Raw genomic sequence first — 21,271 nt, forward strand, 5'->3', positions numbered from 1 at the left:
TGTCTGCACTTTACTTCTAGTGTTGGCACCCTAGGCAGAGATAAATAAAAAGAAATATTACTTTTCACAAATTACCTTTATTTTCAAGATATTAACTAAACAATAATGTGGCACCTAAGTTAGTATAATTAAAAGGATTTGTGATAAAGAATACAATGATTATGATTAAAACTTAGACTTTTGTGATTTTTTTTAATTTAAGGTTTCATAACTCACATAATCAGAAAACAATATACAAATTACTAACCAATTTAGGATTTAGAAGGAAATAATAACAGAGATTCCTTTACCTTTTTAATTTATTTATTAACCACTTCATTTATTAAAACATGGAATATGCACACAATTATGTATACTTACATTTTTATTTGCAAATCCTAAATATCTAAGGGTACAACAATCAGAGCAAGGTGGAATCAGACAGTAATGTTGAGTTTATCATCTTCCATTACTGATTTCATTGCTTTTCATTGTTCTTTCACTAAAAATTAACAGTCTGATTGCACTCTGAGACTGACACGAAATTAAAAATTCATATTATTTTATCCATACCTTATTTTAATATCACAATTTATATAATTCATACAATAGTAGTAATAAAAAACCTATACCTGTTATAGAGTAAAAACTGTTGACACATTTTACAAGATCACTTGTAATTTAACATGAATAGCCAAGCCAATGTACATTTTTTCAATGTACCTATTGTATTTACAGTAACTAAATACATGCTGGAAAGATAGTCTGCGTAAAAATCACGCATGCGAAAACGAAAAATAGCTCTATTTTCAGGGATGCGTACCTAAAGGGTAAAAATGGAGCGCTATTGATGTCGCTCTGCCGTCTGTCTGCGTCACACGTCTCTAGCTTATAGACGAAATGACCTACAAACCTAAAATTTTGGTATTTGGTGTAATGTGTTGACCCAAACCCAAATGTTTAATTATAAATTCAACTATGGGGCTCCCATACATGTTTTTTAAAATTAAATAAAGCTATTATAAAATAACTTGTTTATTATACTGTTTCATTTAATCATATGTACGACAATACATACCCATTAGACTTTTCCAGATTTTAATAGTTCACAAAATAGAGCTTATTAGAATTCATGCGTCAATTTTACGCATGACTATCTTTTGTGTACAACTAAATATGATTCTTTTTAGGGTTAATGCATCTTTTAAAGCTATATAACAATATATTAACTAATATTGTAATGATTGAACTTTTTAATATGTAAAATATAGGCAATATTTTTATATTAACATCTACAATAGTATAAAATGAAAGAAGTATTTAGTAAAGAAAATTCGGATAAAAGTATTAAAATATTGAAAGGGACCAATTAATGTGAAATAAGTTTTACAACTCAGATGAAAATAGAAATCAAACGAATTTTAAAATCTTTTTATATACATTATATCGTAAGTTATCTTTCAAAAATCAGTATTTTGAGCACTTTTCAATTTTTAGTTTTACTTTTTTTAGTACATGATTGTTTACAATATAGGTACTTACATTATTTACAGTTATTTATTTTTAAACTACATCAATCAAAATTAACTAAATTTATTCTACCATTTATACATATAGGAAAACCACTAAGTAGTTGTTAAATAATAACAATTCCTCTAGAATTAATTTGTAAGTTCAAAATTATTTAAATCATTTACAACAAAGGTATACAAGGATATATATACAACTTCACACTATTTTCTTGGTTATGAATTAGTTAACTTATATTTCTTCTTAAGTTATGGACTTCTGTTAAAAAAATCAGCTTAGCAAGCCGAGTTAAGAATTAGTTAGTCATATAATTTGCACAGAGAAATGTTTAGAAAACAACAATATATGGCCATTTTCGAACGACATATTATACTTGCGCAGTCAGCTAGCATGACCTGAAAATTTTGTTACAGATTTAGGGGAAACATGACTGGCGTCGATTCTAATGTTTTTCTCTAAATTTAGAGTATCTGTATCTTTTTAATATTGCGAAAAATGAATTTTAAATGAAAAACTGTAAATTTTGATGTCACTCTACAAATTAAAAACAATAGGCTGACAACTGGCACCTAAAGGTTTGGCAGTTCTAAGTTGGATTAAGTTTCTGTCCTTTTCTGATTATATTGGTAAAAAAAGATGTGAGTGAATACTCTAAAATGTAGTTGCAATCAGAATCAGTACCTGTGTATATTTTTTTGTTGGCCATGCTAGGAATTCAAAAATAAAGCTTACACTCTGGATTTACCAATAACGTCACCATTTTATTAACACTTCACATAATAGAACACAGTCCAGATAGTTCACTTCCCTTTTGTATGGGCGGTTGTCTACTGAACTGAACACCTTCCAGTGCTGGCTTCAGCTTGTACTCCAACTCTGGTTCCTCACCAGGCGGTAATGGTTCTTCATCTATGCTGATGTCTTCTAGCATCTTATCTGAATCCTATAATTAAATAAAATAAATTAATAATTTTATTATATGTGGCTCTTATGACACTTGTGATTTTAGTCACACTGAAATTTGGAATGGAGAAAGATAATATCCGGGAGTATCACGTAGGCTACTTTTTATCCCGGAAAATCAGTTCTCACGGGATTTCGACAGACCTAAATCCACGCGGACGAAGTCGCGGGCATCAGCTAGTATGAATTAGATTTTGGTGATGATAGTAGCCTGGCTGGTGAAGGTTGGAGATTATGCGGATGTCTCCATGCGGAAAAGCGGGTGCGGCATCGATGGATGACGTCGGTGGCGTGGAACTCATCAATTGTACAATAACCTGCCTGGTAAGGAGAGTATGACCGCCTTCGATGGAGAAGCATGCTTGACCAAGTCAAGGCTCTCAGGGATGTAGCACAGAGTAAGGATATGATATTACATGCAGAGGTTCGACGACGCCTACAAGACAGAGCAATCATGCGGCAAGTGCAGGACAAAGGAGCGACCCAAACTGGCCTGCGTAGTTACGACCCTATGTTGAAAATATAGTCGTGGCCGTCATTTCCCACGAGATCAAAGGCGTGTGACTACAGTCTCTCTTTATATAGTGCTGGGAAACAACTTGGACCTGAAGCAGCATAGTAGAAAGTTGGCAAATCCGGGAAACGGAAGTCGACGTATCAACCAATCGCGTGCATTCGCGCCGACTGATCGACCAATCGCTTGCAGCCGGCATTCGCCAGCTAATCGCGTCAACACTCAAGTTGTTGGCCGGGCACTGCAGTACTGTGGCTGTAGCTTTGATGATGATCGTTACCTGGACGGGCGTGATGAAGGAGGGAATGCTCTTGGAGATGTTGATGCGGATGCCGCCGAGAGGGAAGGCGGGCGCGGGCGCGGCGTCGTCCAGCTGCACGTTGCCGTCGATGGATGACGTCACCGTTGTGTGCGTCGTGTCGATCGTGACGGGGACGCTCTCCACTTCCGCTGTTATTATTGGTTCATCATCTGTTAACATTAATATCTCTCTCTATAGTCGTATTCCTCATTAGTCATTACTGAGGGTCGTGACCCCTTTCCGTAAATCCTATAATGGTAGGAGTTCTCTTGTGATAATAATACGGTGGGCTCGCAGATCCTTCCGCATACAACTCGACTAAGAGAACAAAATTTCGACTCTTAGGTAAAATCTCAGTGATAATAACCGAGACGCACGGCTTAACGTGCTCTCCAAGGCAGAGAGGAAACGAAAAGGCTAAATTCCGACCTCTGAAGTCGGTCAGCTATCCAGTTACCGACATGGGTCCACGTTGCGTAACAACAGGTGCTTCCTAAAGTATCGCGAGCACAAACAAGTTTATTCTCACCTGGGTCGATAGGCTCCTGTTTGACCTTGATCTTGGCGTATTCCTCCTGGTGGGTTCGGTCGCGGGTGTCGCGTTCGGCCTGCGTCTCGTCGTCCGTGTCCGCATCCTCCACCAACACTTGCTCTACTGGTTCTGCTTTTAATACCACGTCGTCTTCATCACCCTCGTCGATCGCGTCCACCTGTGTGATTGAGAGTATTTTTAAAGTTCTGTACCTCAAAAGGAATCCTTATAGAAACACTTTGTTGTATGTCTGTTTGTCTGTCGTCAAAAAAACCTATGGGTTACTTCCCGTTGACCTAGACTCATGTCTCATGGCACAAATTAAGGAAAAACACGCACGAAGGGCATCGTACAAGATATAATTCTTACTTCTAAAGGTTGTGTGGGTTCAGCTTCGATGACCTCGACGACGGACTCGCCGTCGGATTCGTCGCCATCATCCACATCCTTGATCTCAATAGGCTCTGCCAACTTGTCTTCATCCGCGACCTCTACTGTGGGTTCTTCCTCCTTTGGGGGCTCTTCTTTTGTGAGAGATACCTAAAGAAAATTATGTGATAAACATACTGGGAATAAAGCAGCGATAGCCTAGTAGTTAAGACATCCACATTTTAATTGTTTTAAGGCATAGATAGATAATGGAGAGATAAATCAATATATGACTTAGGTTAGGTATAAATCTAGAACAAGAAATAATAGAATAATAGGCGTAATACGTTTGTATGGAGTTGCGCGTAAGAAGTGTACCCTGAAGTACATACCTTGTAGTCCTGTAAACACAGCGGGTGGTAGTACTGCGATTCGTGACGTACAGAGTTGCGCAGATGCCACTCCTCGCGATCCTCATTGTAGAACTGCTGGAAGCGGTCTCCGCACAGGGCGCAGTGGTGCTGCGGCGCTCCGGCCGCCGCGCTAGGGCTCTCCTCTATGTCGCTGGGGGGCTCCTCCTCTACCCCGCCGCCCGTTTCGAACCAGTTCTTTTCTAATGTTGGATAGAAGCAGGCGTTACTTTGACGAAGATGTACAAGGAACAACAAGCACGTGCAGGTCATAGAGGCGTACAAGCACTGCTTACTCTAGTTGTAATATATCTCAATGCTTATTTTCCTGCCACCTACTTTCCTTCTTAACTTATGCTTAACCTGGCGTCAAACCCTGTGCCACTGACAAGCTAATCCATACTTTCATACTAATATTATAAATGCGAAAGTGTATCTCTCTGTCGATCTGACCCATCCATTTAATCGATTTAGACGAAATTTGGTACAGAGATAGCTTGCATCTTGGACATAGGCTACTTTTATCCCGGAAAATGATACTGCTCCAACGGGACTTTCAAAAAACCTGAATCCACGCGGACGAAGTCGCGGGCAACAGCTAGTAGTTATATTAAAAGAAACTTACCCCGCTCTTCCAAGTCTTCCAGCTCTTCATACTGCAGCCAATCAGAGAGATCGTAATGCCAGTGCCTAGAATGAGCCCGTCTGGCTGAATCTCTTTCTCGTCTGTTCTGCCTGAAGTGCCAGTCCAGATGTTGGGAGTATCGAACTGTGTGCTCCGGTGGGAATCGCGCCCCGCAACCGCTGCATTGCATCCCGCCGTATAACTTAGCCACGATTGCTGGTTGTTTGCTATAAACATACATCATTTTTAGGGTTCCGTACCTCAAAAGGAAAAACGGAACTCTTATAGGATCACTTTGTTGTCTATCTGTCTGTTCGTCGTGTCTGTCAAGAAACCTATAGGGTACTTCCCGTTGACCTAGAATCATGGTAGGTAGGTAGGTCATAAAGCACAAGTACAGTAATAAATCTGAAAACCACGAATTTGTGGTTACGTCATTTCACAAAAAAAAATGTGTTTCAATTTTCAAAATAAGATAACTATACCAAGTGGGGTATCATATGAAAGGGCTTTACCTGTACATTTTGAAACAGATTTTTAGTTATTTTTATGCATAATAGTTTTTGATTTATCGTGCAAAATGTCGAAAAAAATACCCAAGTACAGAACCCTTGGTGCGCGAGTCTGACTCGCACTTGGCCAGTTTTTTGTTATTTCAAACCATAGATCATACTTACACCTTCAGAGTATGTGATTTCAGCAGATCAACTTTGTGCAGCACATTCTTATCCTCGCGAGGTCTTTCATCATCGACCTTAACCTCCGGCTTGGCATCATTCGGCATCGGCACTATACCAGTGGCTACGAGCTTCGCGTACAGGTCGTTCACGTTTATATTGTCTATCAGTGGCATACTTGGAAGTGGTTTCTCTTCCGAAGGTGTTTCCAAGCCTGGAATCCTATCTGGCTTGACAAATAGAGGTTCAGCAGAACTGTATTCCGAGTTAGATGCAGGCGCCATGCTCGTAGGCATCAGACTTGCTAACATGTCCAGACCTTAGAGAACAGGAATACATTTAAAAGATCCTTTTTATGATTTTCGAAAGTACCCTCAAAATCGAAATTTCTTTAAGTTTAAAAGCTGCCGTTTATTTTTATATGAGTAAATCTATTCTCTACAACACATGATAACCTGGTGTTTGAATTATGATGTAATAACTATTTATCCTTAAATTTTAAAGTACCCTCGAAATCGAAAGCTCGTTTAGTTTAAATGGTGTCGTTTTCGATAGGTTATTATGACGCGTAAATCTGTTCTACACCCTGGCATTTAATTGATGTTTATTTACTTTACCAATGACCCAGAAACATTTAGTAATTTACCTGCTCGGTACAAGAAGTAATACTTAGTTAATTAGTCGTGAGCCACTACCATATTAATGATTTTTTTTAATAGGTTTTATAATAATTGCACATGGAAAAATCTTTATAAAGAGATGAAATTACTTGGTGACTTACCTTTCATTTCACGTTCAGGAGTTGGCGGTTTCTGCGGCATTTCTATCGGCGGCATATCATCAGTTTCCATTGGAGATATTAGATTATTTGTCTGTGGCCCCAGTTCTAGCATTGGTTCTTCAATTTCGGGCAAAGGAGTCCCTACACTTCCTTCCATTTCAGCGATCTCCACTTGACCAGGTCTAATGTTTTTGGGCAAGGCAGAGAAACGTACGAACAGCTTTTCACCTCCGATCATGACTGGCCTAGGAAGATCGCCATATTCAACTTTGAACGGCTGTTCATTTATTAACACAGTTTTTAAGGCATCCACGAAACGAATTGTGTAAAATTTTCCATTGACATGGAATTTCTGCACTTTTGCGTCCAAATACACGGGGCAAATATTCGTTGCGTTAACTATAAGGTTTATCTTACCGGCTACTAGATCCGTTCGTCTCGTTTTGCCGATATCTACTTGTGGTAAGGGCCCCTCTAAATGAACTAAATGAGGCTGATTGTCAATCAACACCCCTAACGGCTGACCGCCAAAGAAACATTCGTACCATCGGCCATTTATGTACAACTCTCTCGTGGGAGCTCCGAATCTGATATCAAAAACTTGATCGTCTATCTCCACCTGCTTGTAACCTTCGTTGAACGATAAAACGACAGAATCCTTGTTGTCAAAAGTGACTCGCCGGCAGCCCGGCCAGAATTTAATTTCTCTAGGATCATCCCAGTCCAGCATTATAATAGCAGTCTCTCCGTAGAATCTTATTTCTCTAGGTATACCGTCGATTTGGATCGTTTTAACAGGATCCTGGTCGATGTATTCGAGGATATTGTAATCGACAGGTGGTACGTTATAGCCGGGAGTGCCGAGAGGAGGCGGCGACTCTGATCGCTCGTAACGTTTCAGAGGGCATTCTCCTTGGCACATACCGAGTGTGGGAGCTGGAAGAAGCGGCATTCTAGGTTCGAATTGTGGTCTCGGAATTCTTTTATCAAATTTTCCTCTATAGTATGGTGGCATAGGGCCTCTGAATCGTCGTGGGCCGAATTCTTCCATCCTCGGACGCTGTCCCCTCCATATCGGAAACGGTCCCATAAACATCGGGGGCATCATCGGCGGTCCCGGGAAAGGAACTTGTGGTGCCATCTCCATATTTTCCCTGAAGGGATTCATTCTCATGTCTGAGTCTTGGAAGTGATTTTGATTATGTTCGAGCACAGGCTCCACAAACGGCGCTGGAGTGATTCTCTCATCGATATCACCAAAATTATTTCTCTCTGACGGCGAAGACTTCGGTGACGATACCTTATTGTCTTCGTGCAAATGCGCTTTGAGTTTTCTTTTGGATATTTCTAGTGATTCCCTCTGTTTCGCCTCTTTCAACTTCAGCTTCTCGTTGAGTTGCAAGACTTGATACATCAAAGTGTTGTACTGGTTTTTATCCAGCTGCCCATCGGTAAACTGTTCCTTTGCCTGATTCATGATTATAGATATGGTTTTCTTGTGATCGTCTGCATCAAAATCTTCAGCGTTTTCTGTTCTTGCGTCCTGTTCTTCTACACTGAGCGTACGACGTCGTTCTTTTTCCACACCTGGAAAGTGACAAATTAAGATAGATGAAATTGTTTCAAAAAATCTAAATCAAAAGATTTATCAAATGCCAAATATACATACTTGGAGATTTGCTGAACAATAGTGGCCGCCCGAGTCCGTCTTTTACTTTGGTCGCCTCTGCTAATTTTGCTCGCACTAGATCTAACTTCGAGGGCGTTTTCTTTGTTATTTCTTCTTTTTCTTTAACTTCATTCCAGTCTTTCCTCGGAGATCTAGCTGGAGAGGCTATTACATCCTCATTGGTATCATCTTCATTTTTATCAATTTTTGCTATAGCTTTGACATTGTTTTCAGTGATGGACGGCGGCGGGGGAGGATTGACTTCTTCTACTTGAGGCAGTTTGCGAAGATCGACGTCTTCGTTGCCAAAAAGACTAAAATCAAAGGTATCAGTTTTATTTATAGCAGAATTATCGAAAAAAAAAAACTGCTATAAATCTAAAACACAGTTCATCACACATTAGATCCAACCTTGATCACGATAAAACAGATGTGTGGTGAGAGTGACCAATTGATCTTAAGACTGATCAGTAAGCTTCAGATGTTAACTCATCATCAGTTATTTACGCTATACATCCTCAGTTGACATCATTCTCATACGAATTGAGATAACCTCCAAACCATTACCACATCCAAATGCTAATAGACCTTGCCAGGTCCCGCTATCTTCAGAAATAAAAGTAGTGTTGGTAACGTTACGATGTTCTGGGTGAAGTCAGCAAATGCTATCAAGATCATGCTGTTAGCATTTGGATGGAGTAGTCAATTCACTGATATTGGTGGATGATTTTACTATGTGAAAGGAACTTACATATCGAATTTGTCGAGCTTGTTTTTCTTGACTTTCCCTTCGAGCGACTCCGTCGAAGGTCTCTTGTGTGCGACCGGAGCGGCTGTCTCTGTAATAACGGGCAAAACCCGAAGATCGACATCTTTTGTCTCCGCGACTATCTCTGGTGGATCTGAAAACACGACTCTATTTATTGTAGTCTAAAGTCTAAGTTTAAATACTTCACACCTTTTACCTGATCCTTTTGTATTCCAACACAAAACAGTAGTGTTTTGGTCAACATTAAGTTTTGAAGGTTTTGAACTTTCTTAAACTTGATTTTCAAATGGATGATGATTATGTATTCCCACTGGACTTCGAAGCTTATCACTTAGTCTTAAATTCTATGCCTCTATGGTATCTTATTTTATACATCGATTGAATTATCCAGTGAGCTGATTGAGTTCCACAATTAGTATAGTCTACGAATCCAAAATAACGACTTGTGCGTCTTATTTACTACCCAATTTACCTGTTGAAGAGGTTAACTTAAATCCAGCTTAAATAATACTTTCGTTGAACTAGTTCTAAACCTTATTAATCTATTCTTAATTGAACTTTAGTGAAGAAGGGTGATGTGGTAGTTATACTGAGATACGGACTTGAATGAAAGCCTCTTAGAGAAAGTGTGCTGCTACTATGAAGATCAGCAATCTGATGTTAAGTTAGGACCTTTTTTCGGGTTGTGCTACACATGACAGTTTATTAGTGCCTCTTCTACTTAAGGCCTCTTGGTCCAGTAGTGGAGGCGCCGGAATATCCTACATTTAGATACAACTAGCGATGTGTGGAATAAATTCATATATAACTTTTCTTACATGCAATGATTGATGGGCCCAGATTCCCATGCGCGATGGATCCAATTCCAACACGCCACTACAATCACACAAAGACGTGGCGAGGACCAACCCCACGCCAGATGTGTGATGTCAAAATTTGCAGTATTTTCTATGTCCAAAAAAGCATTTACCACCACAAAATTTTAAAAGGCTTGCACGTTAGAAAGTGTTGCGTGAAAAAACCCCTAATTTTAACTATTTACGTCCGTTGTCTATAATCTGTCGATAAGCTACTTAGCAATGCTGTAATTTGTCAAAAATTGTAAAGTAGGTAATTTTTAAAAATAACAATGTTGCTTAGTAATTTATCGACAAATTATACATTGATTGAATATTGTGTTTTTGTTGAGTCAGCGGTTTTTAGTTTATTTTTAAATGCATAAATGAACTTGATGTAGGAGAGGGAAAGTCATTCTAGCATTTATTCGCTTAGTGTATCTGAAGATACTTCTAAATATAAAGGAGGCAAGTCTATGGACGTAAGCATATCAACCTAGTAATTGTGTGTTGCGTGTGATCCAGAAGGCCCTTCCAGACATGCCTGTGGTTTCTTTTCAAAACATTAAGTAAATAAACAAAGTTATCGGGTTTGGGTAGTGCCTCTGATAAAGAAAAACCTCCGATTTGATTTGATATACAACGAGTGATCTGGGATGGGGTATTGCAAATACGCTTCAACTATAACTCTTTGTACGACTTTAGCTGAAAGATTGCTGGTTAAGGTCAGATAGAAATTGCATCATGTCAAATCTGGAGGTATGCTAATAATAAGTAGACCCTAGGAACATTAACGGATTTCTGAAATCGTAAAACAGAAATGTTAGTTATAAGGTCGCTACTCTGTTCAGTAAGGCCTAAATACCTAAAGGTGATACAATTTTCGTCGAAACAGTAGTCCGGTGATGTTTGGGCATGCCCTGGGCGAAAGTTAAGAATTAATATGTAAAAAGTTAAACAATAAAATTAAAACTACCCTCAAGCTAGAAAAATAGTACTAACGATATATCCAAAATGATAAGCGTTCTTACCGCGATATGTCAAAGCAAATAAATACAAGGGAAAAAGAAACTCATTTCACGGAAATAAATTCTAAATGGTATTAACATAAGAAGTAATCGTCAAAAAGTTTTGTTTTCAGCCATTATAAAAGAAAATGCTTACCTTAGACAAATATGTATAAAATTCCTTAAATATTCGTTACCAGAAATACAAAAGTCCTGGGAAAAGTAAATCCTTAATTGATCGATGGAGATTTGTGGTGGCCGTTGACGCAAGGGACCTCTCAACAAGTCTCGAGCTTCTGGACCCTGGAGTTATGATTGAACACGCTGCAGCCCGAGATCACCTATCATTTTTTCAAATCTATGTAAGCCTGTAATCTATGTAAGTAGTGTGGTTGAATTTCTTTTTATTTGTTAGTTAAGGGTTTCCACAAAAATTTGTCAATGTTTTTACTATGCAATGTTAACACGTGAAATGAGTTTCATTAGAAATGGTAAGCCCCGAGATATCTATTTAAATATGACGTAGATGCCCGTAAGTGTGAATCTTTAGGGCAACTACTTTGAGACTTTATTGTGATTATTCACATATGGAAGCTGTAGTAAGCCAAACAATTTAATATGGTATGCATATAAATTTTCTTCAGCCAAGTTAACTACGAAAAATTAATAATTTAATTAAAACCAGATAAAAACGAATTCTGTGATCTAATGCCATTTTGGCCTACCATGTCAGTTCAATCATTTTAGAGGATCCAAAAAAGCAAATTTTGCTTGTACTTGCTATTTCGCTTGGCACCTGGTATTTGGTACACATGACTCACCCAATCCTTTCTAACCGACTTCCAAAATAGGAGGAGGTTCTCATTTAAAGGGTCAGGTAAAACCAAAAACGTCGGCTAGTCATGTCTTGGACTGTATTGCAGAGATCCTGAGCTTATACATATATTTTAATGGCACCAGTGTAGTAATATCAGGGAGTTATCAGAGCAATGTCTTACGAGGGTAGATCCAAATAACTTTTTGATTGAATACTATTTTTTTTGAGACAAAGCCCATTTGATTCAACTGGATGTAGATTCCTGATGTCAATCGCAGCTTCACATCATCCATCTTTATTCTTGGGAACTCTTCATCGCGTAGTTTTAGAGCTGATTGTAGACGATCCATATATCCACATTACCGATTCTGCTTGGTATCAATAATGTTTCATACCAACAAAACCTTTACAAGTTTAAACACTATGGAAACTTATGCTGTACCCTAGATAATTAATTTTAAGTGATGAATAATAGTTATAGAAATTAATCTACATTAATGGATTCCATGTTGTTGTGGTCTGTTGTAATTATTTTTAAGACAATAATGACTCCAACGTTATAACTAATTATAAGTGTAATTTAAGTGTTCAACAGATTAGTTTTACAAACTTTCGAATAATAACAGGTAATTTATCAAATTAATTTGGGCTAAAATAATTTGATAAACAATAAATGTGGTTTCATCAGCTCACTGGATATTCTGTTATACTATAAAACTTAACATGGAGCCTTACACTTAATCTTTTTTTTTCAACAACTTTTCTCATTAGATATCAATTTTCTAAACTTAGATATTTTTTTTTTCTAAAATGTGATGTTCTTATTTGCTCTGATTTCTGAGACTGAGTGAAAGGTATTTTTCTTTTGTTATTTTAACCTTAGAGGTAAAGGGTACTGAGTCCTAAGCGTGTCAATATGAATACTCCCAAGAGTTGGTAAAAATTTTATTTGCACACAAGTGTTTAGTCGGCTTACATCCTAATATCACAGGTAGAGACTAGACAAGCGTCCGTGTTAAGTCTAACCTCGCATTCTAAAGAGAGATATCTTACTTGTCGACTCTTCGGAGGGCTTGGGGTCTTCTTTCTCCATTTTCTCCGGGCTCTCCGATTTCTCCTTGTTGCGCCGCATGTAGCGCTCTTTGTGGTAGTTCTTGAGCTCCTTGAACGCTACGACCTCGGGCTCCGTCGGTTTCTCGTCGACCTCCATGCGCTCTTTCGTTTTGACCTTTTTATCCTTTGACTTCTGTCGTTTCTCCGGAGACGAGCTCGAGCTGTCCTTGGCATCTTTTCTTTTCTTTTTATCGCGGGAGAGATCTTTCTTTCTTTTGACAGGGGGGTCCTCTTTGTCGCGTTGTATTTTGGGAATGGGGGGTAGTTTGTTGATCCTCTTCGGGTCGGGGAGGCGGTCTATGTAGACGTCGACGGGGGTTTTTTCGTCGTCTTGTTTGTCTTTCTCTAGCTTTTCTTTGTCTCTTTCGTGTCTGCGCTCTTCTCGCTTTCTGTTGCGAGCGCGGTCGACGCGTGGGTCGCGCGCTGTTTCCGGGCGGACGTCGATTGTTATGACGTTCTTTCTTTTGGTGACTCGTTCGAGAGGCTTGATGTCGAACACGTTGGGCGCGATGGGGGGGACGATGGGGGTCGGTGCGGGTTGAGGGGTCGGCGCGGGGCGCTGTGTCGGGGGTCGGCGCGCGAGGCGGGGGTCGCGACGCGCGGTGGCTAACATGCCGCTAACGGGAGCGATGCGACTCGAGCTTGACGACTTGTTGACCGGCTGCGGACAAAACGGAACTGCTGTTACACTTGCCCACCACGCAAATTGAAACCTGATGCGGTATCATACAAACGTAGCCCGTAAAAAAGTGAGAAAGGAAAGCCATTGTAAAATTTAATTTAACTTGTAGACTGATATGGGGTTCCAATATGAAAATACTAATTGTAAAAGTTAATTTTTCTCATATTCAAGTGTAATCCTGTCTTCACATATATAAGATCACATACCGCATCAGGTTTCTATTTACGTGGAATTATTAAATAACCTTTAGTCCCAACGTTAAGTTCAGACTTTAGACCCAACCATGTGCAAGCACCATATTATAAAATACAATACATAACAATAAAGTTAATAAAGAAGCCAACAAACTGGCCCACCAATTTGGCGAGTTGAAAAATGTAAGAGCCCTGTAAAGTAAATTCGAATAAATAAATTTTAAAAAAAGTACATTCATAATATTATTATTCACTGAAGACATTTGAAAATGTTGAATGCACTCAAATTGTTTAAAGTGCATATATCTTGGACAATTTAGAGGTATGTGCCCGGGATCAAACCCTGAACCTCCCAAATAGGAGACTGAAGCCTAAAATGATAGTAGAATTTCAATAGATAAAGTACCTGGTGAAACGACATGAAGAAAAACCTACATTATACATAATCACATTTAGAAATTATCAAATTGAGGATAATACAATCAGGAATTTATTATTAGTAGCTATAAATGGACGGAAACAGAAAACCAAAGATATGAAATTGCGATCTATTACAAAATAATACAATCTATTTTTTTACAAAAATCTTCAATAATAATAAAATTGGTTGTTATAATATGGTTTCGGCCATCACACTGGCCAATGTGCATTTTTATTTGTTTTTATTATTTGTTTTCCTCATTGCACTCCCCAGCAGTGAGCCTGTAAAAAGCTTAAATAAGAGAAACTCACCGGTCCAAGCCGCTGTTTGACGGAGAGCGTGGGCGGCGGCTCGGGCAGCGCGGGGGCCAGCACGGGGCTCACCATGGCCACCGGCATGCTGGGCAGCGCCGCCACCGTCGCCACGGGCGCTGACACCACCACCGGGGGCGCAACCGCTGTCTGCGAATACGACTGACTTTTACTACTATCGTATTTATTTACTACTAGCGCCGCTCGCGACTTAGTCCGCCTGGATGTAGGTTTTTGAAACTCTTTGATTTTCCGGGATAGTAGCTTGTGTTAATCCAGGGTACAATCTATCTCCATTCGAAATTTCAGCCAAATTGGTCCAGTACTTTATTGTTAATTTTAATTGTTAATATTGTTCATTATTCTAATAATAGTTTATTTACGCACGAAGTTGCCTTAAAATAGAGATTTTTCTAAGGGTCATAACTTTCAAAACAAATATAATTTTACTAAGTTTATTATTTTAGGGGATAGGAAATGGAGAGATAAATCAATATCAGCCCGGCTAGCATGGGCAATAGATAAAAATTATATCCCCGATTATATCCACTGATTTCTATGACATCAGTGGATATAATCGGGGGATATAATTTTTGTCTACTGCCCGGCTATAGTTAGCCGGGCTGGCTTAGTTTTAGATCTATTACTACAAATAATAGAATAACATGCGTAATATGGTTGTATGGAGAAGTGCGTAAGGGCCACCTTAAAAATTGGCTCTGGCCTGATCTGGTGGATATATTTGTATAACTAGCGGAAGAGCGCCAAGCAATTTAGCGATGCAACTTGCAATACGTAATAAACTAATTTTGCATTTTTGCCCTGAAAAACGAAACAAAAAATGTTTCCATAGCTTGCATCTTGAAGATGTCGAATATTTCTATTCTAGCAAACCACAAGTTTGTTGAAAAATCTAGATCCACGTAAAATCGCGAGCAAAAGAAAGCTTACCTTTTTAGTAGTCTTCTCAGCGAGCTGCAGTTGCCGCCTCGTCTGCTCGAGCTCCATCTCCACCTTCTTGCGCTGCAGCATCAGAAGCTCTTGCTCTTTCTTGGCGAGGATGTTCCTCATTCTCTCCTCTTCCTCTGTTAGACCCACGGCCACACTGGTGGTCGGCGTTTGAGTTGGCTGAGAGGAGAAAATCTGTTAGTTTCACCATCAAAGGACTTATAAATAAGATAGTATAAGACATGGGATCTCTGCTATAAGAAATTAGGTAGAGAGATATGGTAACCTTGGAGTTTATGTCTCTATAAGCTGCACACAACTATTATCATAGTGGCATATAAGCACTGCTTACCCTATAGTAATAATAACTCTCATAACTATAGTATAATAGCTCTCTCAAATCGCCCAATTTTCATAGTGACCTGACAGTCATTAGATAATCTTAGTTATGCCTTTCCTAGCTACATAATGAGTATAATAAGTTTATTATAAAAACTACTTATTTCTTAAATTTATTTTTTAAAATTTTCGACTTTTTACAAATCAGTAAATTTTTATTTAGTAATCTTCAAATTGATAGCCTTTGATCTTTTAACACTAATAGGAATTACCACTTTGGAAATTACAAAACTTATTTATAACTTTTGCAATGAGTCACTCTCCTACTACAATAACAAATATGTATTCCTAACAAATATCATTTTATCTATGTTTGGCATTTTTTGTCACAAACAAGTTTATTTCTTTAAGAACTGGCACACTTGCATAATAAACTTTTAAAAAATTTAGCCATAAAGAGTACCAACTATACAATATATACTACAAGCTACTATTTGTATGTATTTCTCAAGATATGAATTATTATGATGATGTAAAATTCAAATCGTTTATTCAAATTGGTAGGTATAGGGTACTCATTTTGTTTGTCAGTTGTTGACTTAGTAATATCACGAGGGTTCCAAACGCGCGCAGGTCTGAGAAGAGGCCACAACAAACTCAGCTGGGCAAATCAAGGAACTTAAACTTGAAAGTTATTACTATCACACTATCACACTAATATTATAAAGGCGAAAGTTTGTATGTGTGTGTGTGTGTGTATGTGTGTGTATGTTTGTTACTCCTTCACGCAAAAACTACTGGACGGATTGGGCTGAAATTTAGAATGGAGATAGATTATACCCTGGATTAGCACATAGGCTACTTTTTATCCCGGAAAATCAAAGAGTTCCCACGGGATTTTTAAAAACCTACATCCACGCGAACGAAGTCGCGGGCATCAGCTAGTTATTACATATTTAGCTTCAAATTGGCTTGCTGGTGGTGACTAAAGGCAATAGTGGAAGTATCTACATGAGCAATACCTACCTAGTAAATCTTTAGTTTTTTTTAGTTTACTTAAAAGGTAATAAAGTAGCTTCTAGCTGAAAGGCGTAAGAGCCGCGCCATACGCGGCCCATACGACCTTTTTACCACGAATTAACAATGTAATCATGATAAGAGTGGAAAACCTAGCTCCAAAAGGTCAAAAGCGCCAGGAAAATGGCGTTGCTTACGTGTTTCTCCGAGGTTTCTGCAATTATTTTATCTTTTAAGCAAACCAAAGTAAAACGGGTTTATACCTAGTCCTACATGAGCAATAACAGAGATATACATATATAACATATACATATATAACTTATACATCAAAACATAATCAACTAAAAAAAACACCTTTTTCAGAAAATTTGGATTTACATGGATGTTAGACTGCTGTGGCTGCACCTGGATCGGCCACGCCGGGTCTATGAGGTTCACTTTCACATCCAGTTGGTACAACTTCGTTGACGGAAACACATCATGCCATGTCTCACGCAGCTTGAACATTTGTGAACGAATTTTCTCATCCACCTGCGAAAACAACTTTATTAAACACTCTGGATATATTAAATAACATCATAACAAACACAATACATATTTCAATTGAGAAGGGCATCTGCAAAGTACTTTGTAACTGACACTCATCAAACTAATACCACAACTAACAAATTTTTTAAAGGAAACTAAAAAAAAATATACACAGAACAATGAAATTTAGTACATTTCAAGTAAGGTGGCACACTTCTTAGTTGAAATACTTTGAATATTTTGAACAATTGTATATTTACCTGTTTGAACGTTTTTGTGAACATGTTAACGATGCTTTGGGAGAACTTCTGTGTGTAGGCCCCTCCAACATTCTTGATAATTGAATCAACTAAATACAGTACGGGCAGCTTGATGTCTGGAGGAACCTGTGAGGAAACATAACGTCTAGTCCCGAGCCCAGAGGCCAACCCTTTGAAGGCCTCAGGCCTGTCCCATCATAAAATAACTTAATTTTTTCATAATATAGTTAAATCTCTCCAACTTTTATGGTGCAGGAAATAATACAAACTTGTTTGTGGCAACCCTTTAATTTTATTGATGCACAAAAATAAATAAGAAGTCAGTTTGATAAATGCTTTATTATATACAACATCATGGTACACAGCTGATCAGATTGGTGAAGGTATGTTTCATTCATTACATACCGAAAAAGGTTTATTAGTTTTTTCCTTGTTCAGAATAGAAAACAGGTATCTCCTATGTTTAAGAATTTAAGTGAAATTAAAATGGCACAAAAGTAACAAACAGAAGTTGTTACAAATTACAATCTGCCTGAATCTGAAAGCCTGTGTTGAAAATTATATTGTTGCAAGTGTTAATGGTAGTTTTGAAAGTTAACAACATTTCTATTTAACAGAAACAAACACCTACTAGTAAAGAAATCAATAAGTAAGGTATAGATTAATATAAGTAACATCATTTTAAGTGGTCTGATTTGGTTATACACAATCTGTTATCTAAACCAAATTGACAGTACTAAGGCTGCAATCTATAGTGAGTGCATGTTGACTTTGCTGTCTTAAGACATGATTAAAATGAGACAGTGTTTTAATGCTGGCATAAATCTGTCTTGTTTTAACTGAAACTTAAGTCTGAGCAAACTCAAAGTGTACTCTATAGATTTCAGCCTAAAACTAGTTCAAAGTTCCCTGCAGAAGAATAGCATTGTATTAGAGCTGTCAATTTAGTTTAGATATTCCAGTACAACCAAATCAGTTTCAGTCTGGCTAATTCTGTTGTATACAATTTCTAAATTAAATAATAATCAGTACTGAACCTAGTGCTATCTTTTTCCACAGGGAGCAATGTGAGTCCACATTGGTTACACATCAATTATAGACAAAGTTGTCAGACATCCTAATTTGTCTATGAAATATGGCACTATTATATCTCTTTAGGAAGGATATCTTAAATGGTTTTTAAATTCAGTGATGATTTAAAAGCCCTTGTAAAAGTTGAAAAATGGAAAACACAGCAACCATTAAAGGTCTATTGTACTTATTCAATATCCCAATAAATAAAAGGCCTAGTATTCTGGTAATTTGTATGTAACTAGATGCCTGAGACTTTCTGCATGTGGATTTAGGTTTCCAAAAATCCTGTGGGAACACTTTGATTTTCTGGGATAAAGAAGTAGCTTATATCTGAGTACAGGGTTTAGCTATCTCTGTACCGAACTGATAATGCTTGTAACTTTCTCCACATGGATTTAGATTAAAATAATCATAATCCTGTGGGAACTCTGATTTTCCAAGAGCAAAAGCCTATGCCCATCCCCAATATGCAACCTATCTCTGTACCAAAGTTCATCAAAATTGTTTATATGGATGAGCTATAAAAACCTAGTAGACAGACAAACATTTATAATGCTAGACTAGATAATGCCCATGCCTTTGTCCACATGGATTTAGGATTTTCAAAATTCGCTGTGAACTAGTTTTCCAGGATAAAAAGTACCCTATGTCCTTACCCAGGATGGAATCTCTACCAAATTTAGTAAAAATTGAATAAGCTAATGAGCTGTGAAAAGCTAACAGACAGACAGAAATCCTTTTTCATTAATATGGATAAGCACTAATAGATTAAGTGAATCTTTGGTTTGAAAGAGATACTAGATGGACACCATTTAGGAGTTTAGGTATGAGAAGTTTTCAAGTTGTTTCTATTCATTGCCTTAGACAAAAAACTTTTTCAAGATATTTAGGCTATTGTACATACTAATGACCTTCATTATTTCTCTCAGATAGTTATGACCTGTGTTTAAAATACAATTTTATCATCAACTACAGCTCCACAAATAAATAATTCAACATGTTCACATATTTGTAACTTTGTAGTTTAAGTTCATTACACTGGAAATAATTACAGCAACAATATTAAGTATTTGCCAGTGAAACTTTTAAGAAAGCGGTTGTTATGTAATATTTTATACTTGCAATAGAACTGTAATCATCTCAAAACTGGTTGTCTCCAATCCAAATGTATCAAAAAACTATTTTCTAATCTACTGAACAGATTGTAATCATTGTAAGGTATAGGAGATAATGTTAGGAGATACCTGTTTGGTGCCAACTGGTTACAAATATCTTGGTTATCAACACAGCGAACACAAAACGCGCCAAGCGGCCAAGTGCGTCACCCAGGGACACTTTCGCTCTCACATCAAAACGTATCTCAACGCCGTTCGCCAAATTTAAAAATGCAAATTCACCTTCTCCAAATGCTTCTCCACTGTTTCAACGATAACTCCAGCGTGCTCGATGTTCTCTTCCGCGAGAATCGTTAACATATTTATCAGAGGCTTGCTGTTCACGGTCAGGTCCGACAAGCTCGACGCGTATTCCTCGGCTATTTCCTTCGCCATGGTGTTCACCTACTCCCGATGCAGTAAATACCATTCCCAGAATTATCTTCGAACGCACATCGCTGCAATTAAAACAAAATCCCCGTTACGTGGCTCCTCTTTTCAACATGGCGTAATATCCCGAAGCGATATCGAGAGAAAACTTACGATATAGCCGATAACGAAGTATTGGCACTGTGTATTACACAATCTGGTGACTTGTCCTCACGTACAGAACCAAATGCACATATTACAAATGTCTTAAAATCACGTATGTCTCAATAATATAATAAAATAAAAGTAAGTGATAAAAATCTTGACTGCACGCGAGAAATTATTTCACAAAACTAAGATGGCGGATTTTAATAGACAACTTCTTTCCGCTGTTTCCGCAAACATGGCAAACTGGTATTTTTATCTCTGGATTACTTGTTTTACAGTCGTCACGGGTAACATTGTAGACGCAACAAATATTGTGAGAGCTCAATTATATACACCTCACCTATACCCAGCGGCGTGATAGAAATACACATTCTGAGAAAATATCATGATTCACGAGATACAGCCTACTGACAAGCATTTCTTGGCAGTCATTTTGAAATTCTTATTACCTAGTTATTTGTTACCAATGAACATTGTACTATTTTAGTGTAAAATAAAGGTAGATTGAGATTTCCCTAATACTTATTTTTTTGAAATAAATTGAAAGACAAAGCCAAGCCAAGACAGCCAGAACAACGCCATGAAAAGACCAAGATAATACAAGACTTCCAATATAAGACTAAAAGACAAAGACAACACCAAGACAAGGCCAAGGCTAGCTGAGCCTGAGTGCTAGACAAAGATAAGGATAAAATATGGTAGATCATTAAAGACTAGCCAAAGACTAGCTAATTACGAAAAAAAGACTTTATAAACCCAAGACTGGTTATCACTGTTCAACAGCTGAACTGAAAGATCTGAACAGCTGGATTCAGGAGACGGTCATAGGCTACTTATATCCCCGAAAAATCAAAAAACTCCACGAGATCATGAAAGAATTTAAATCACGCGGATCAAATTGAAATATTAGCTAG

At 37.9% G+C, this 21,271-nt stretch overlaps 1 protein-coding gene across 2 annotated transcripts; it reads right to left on the reverse strand.

Annotated features, from left to right (window-relative positions):
- Positions 1–57: 57 nt before the first annotated feature.
- Positions 58–20,566, reverse strand: LOC123876473 (pre-mRNA cleavage complex 2 protein Pcf11). 2 transcript variants are annotated; one of them, XM_045922750.1, is made up of 17 exons: positions 20,364–20,566; positions 20,064–20,278; positions 17,593–17,718; positions 17,183–17,335; positions 15,452–15,628; positions 14,501–14,650; positions 12,833–13,553; positions 9,102–9,252; positions 8,351–8,664; positions 6,682–8,268; positions 5,901–6,219; positions 5,224–5,450; positions 4,581–4,801; positions 4,189–4,359; positions 3,817–3,997; positions 3,267–3,457; positions 58–2,452 (listed from the first exon to the last, which is right to left on the reverse strand). In XM_045922750.1, the coding sequence occupies exons 2-17, from the start codon at positions 20,214–20,216 to the stop codon at positions 2,282–2,284; spliced, it is 5,013 nt and encodes a 1,670-aa protein (XP_045778706.1). In that variant the 5' UTR covers positions 20,217–20,278; positions 20,364–20,566; the 3' UTR covers positions 58–2,281. The 2 variants fall into 2 exon arrangements, with proteins under 2 accessions (XP_045778706.1, XP_045778705.1); XM_045922749.1 differs by having other exon boundaries at positions 17,159–17,335.
- Positions 20,567–21,271: the final 705 nt, after the last annotated feature.

Source organism: Maniola jurtina, chromosome 21 (genome assembly GCF_905333055.1).
Source record: "Maniola jurtina chromosome 21, ilManJurt1.1, whole genome shotgun sequence".
In the NCBI taxonomy this organism is placed as follows: Eukaryota; Metazoa; Arthropoda; class Insecta; order Lepidoptera; family Nymphalidae; genus Maniola; species Maniola jurtina.

Bases quoted from the DNA above. Each gene is read 5' to 3' on its own strand.
- LOC123876473 (XM_045922749.1), bottom strand. From the start codon at position 20,216: ATGGCGAAGGAAATAGCCGAGGAATACGCGTCGAGCTTGTCGGACCTG. The intron at 13,554-14,500 runs GTGAGTTTCTCT...TTTTGTCCGCAG, and splicing joins TCAAACAGCGGCTTGGACCG to CCGGTCAACAAGTCGTCAAG. The intron at 3,998-4,188 runs GTAAGAATTATA...TCAATCACACAG, and splicing joins AACCCACACAACCTTTAGAA to GTGGACGCGATCGACGAGGG.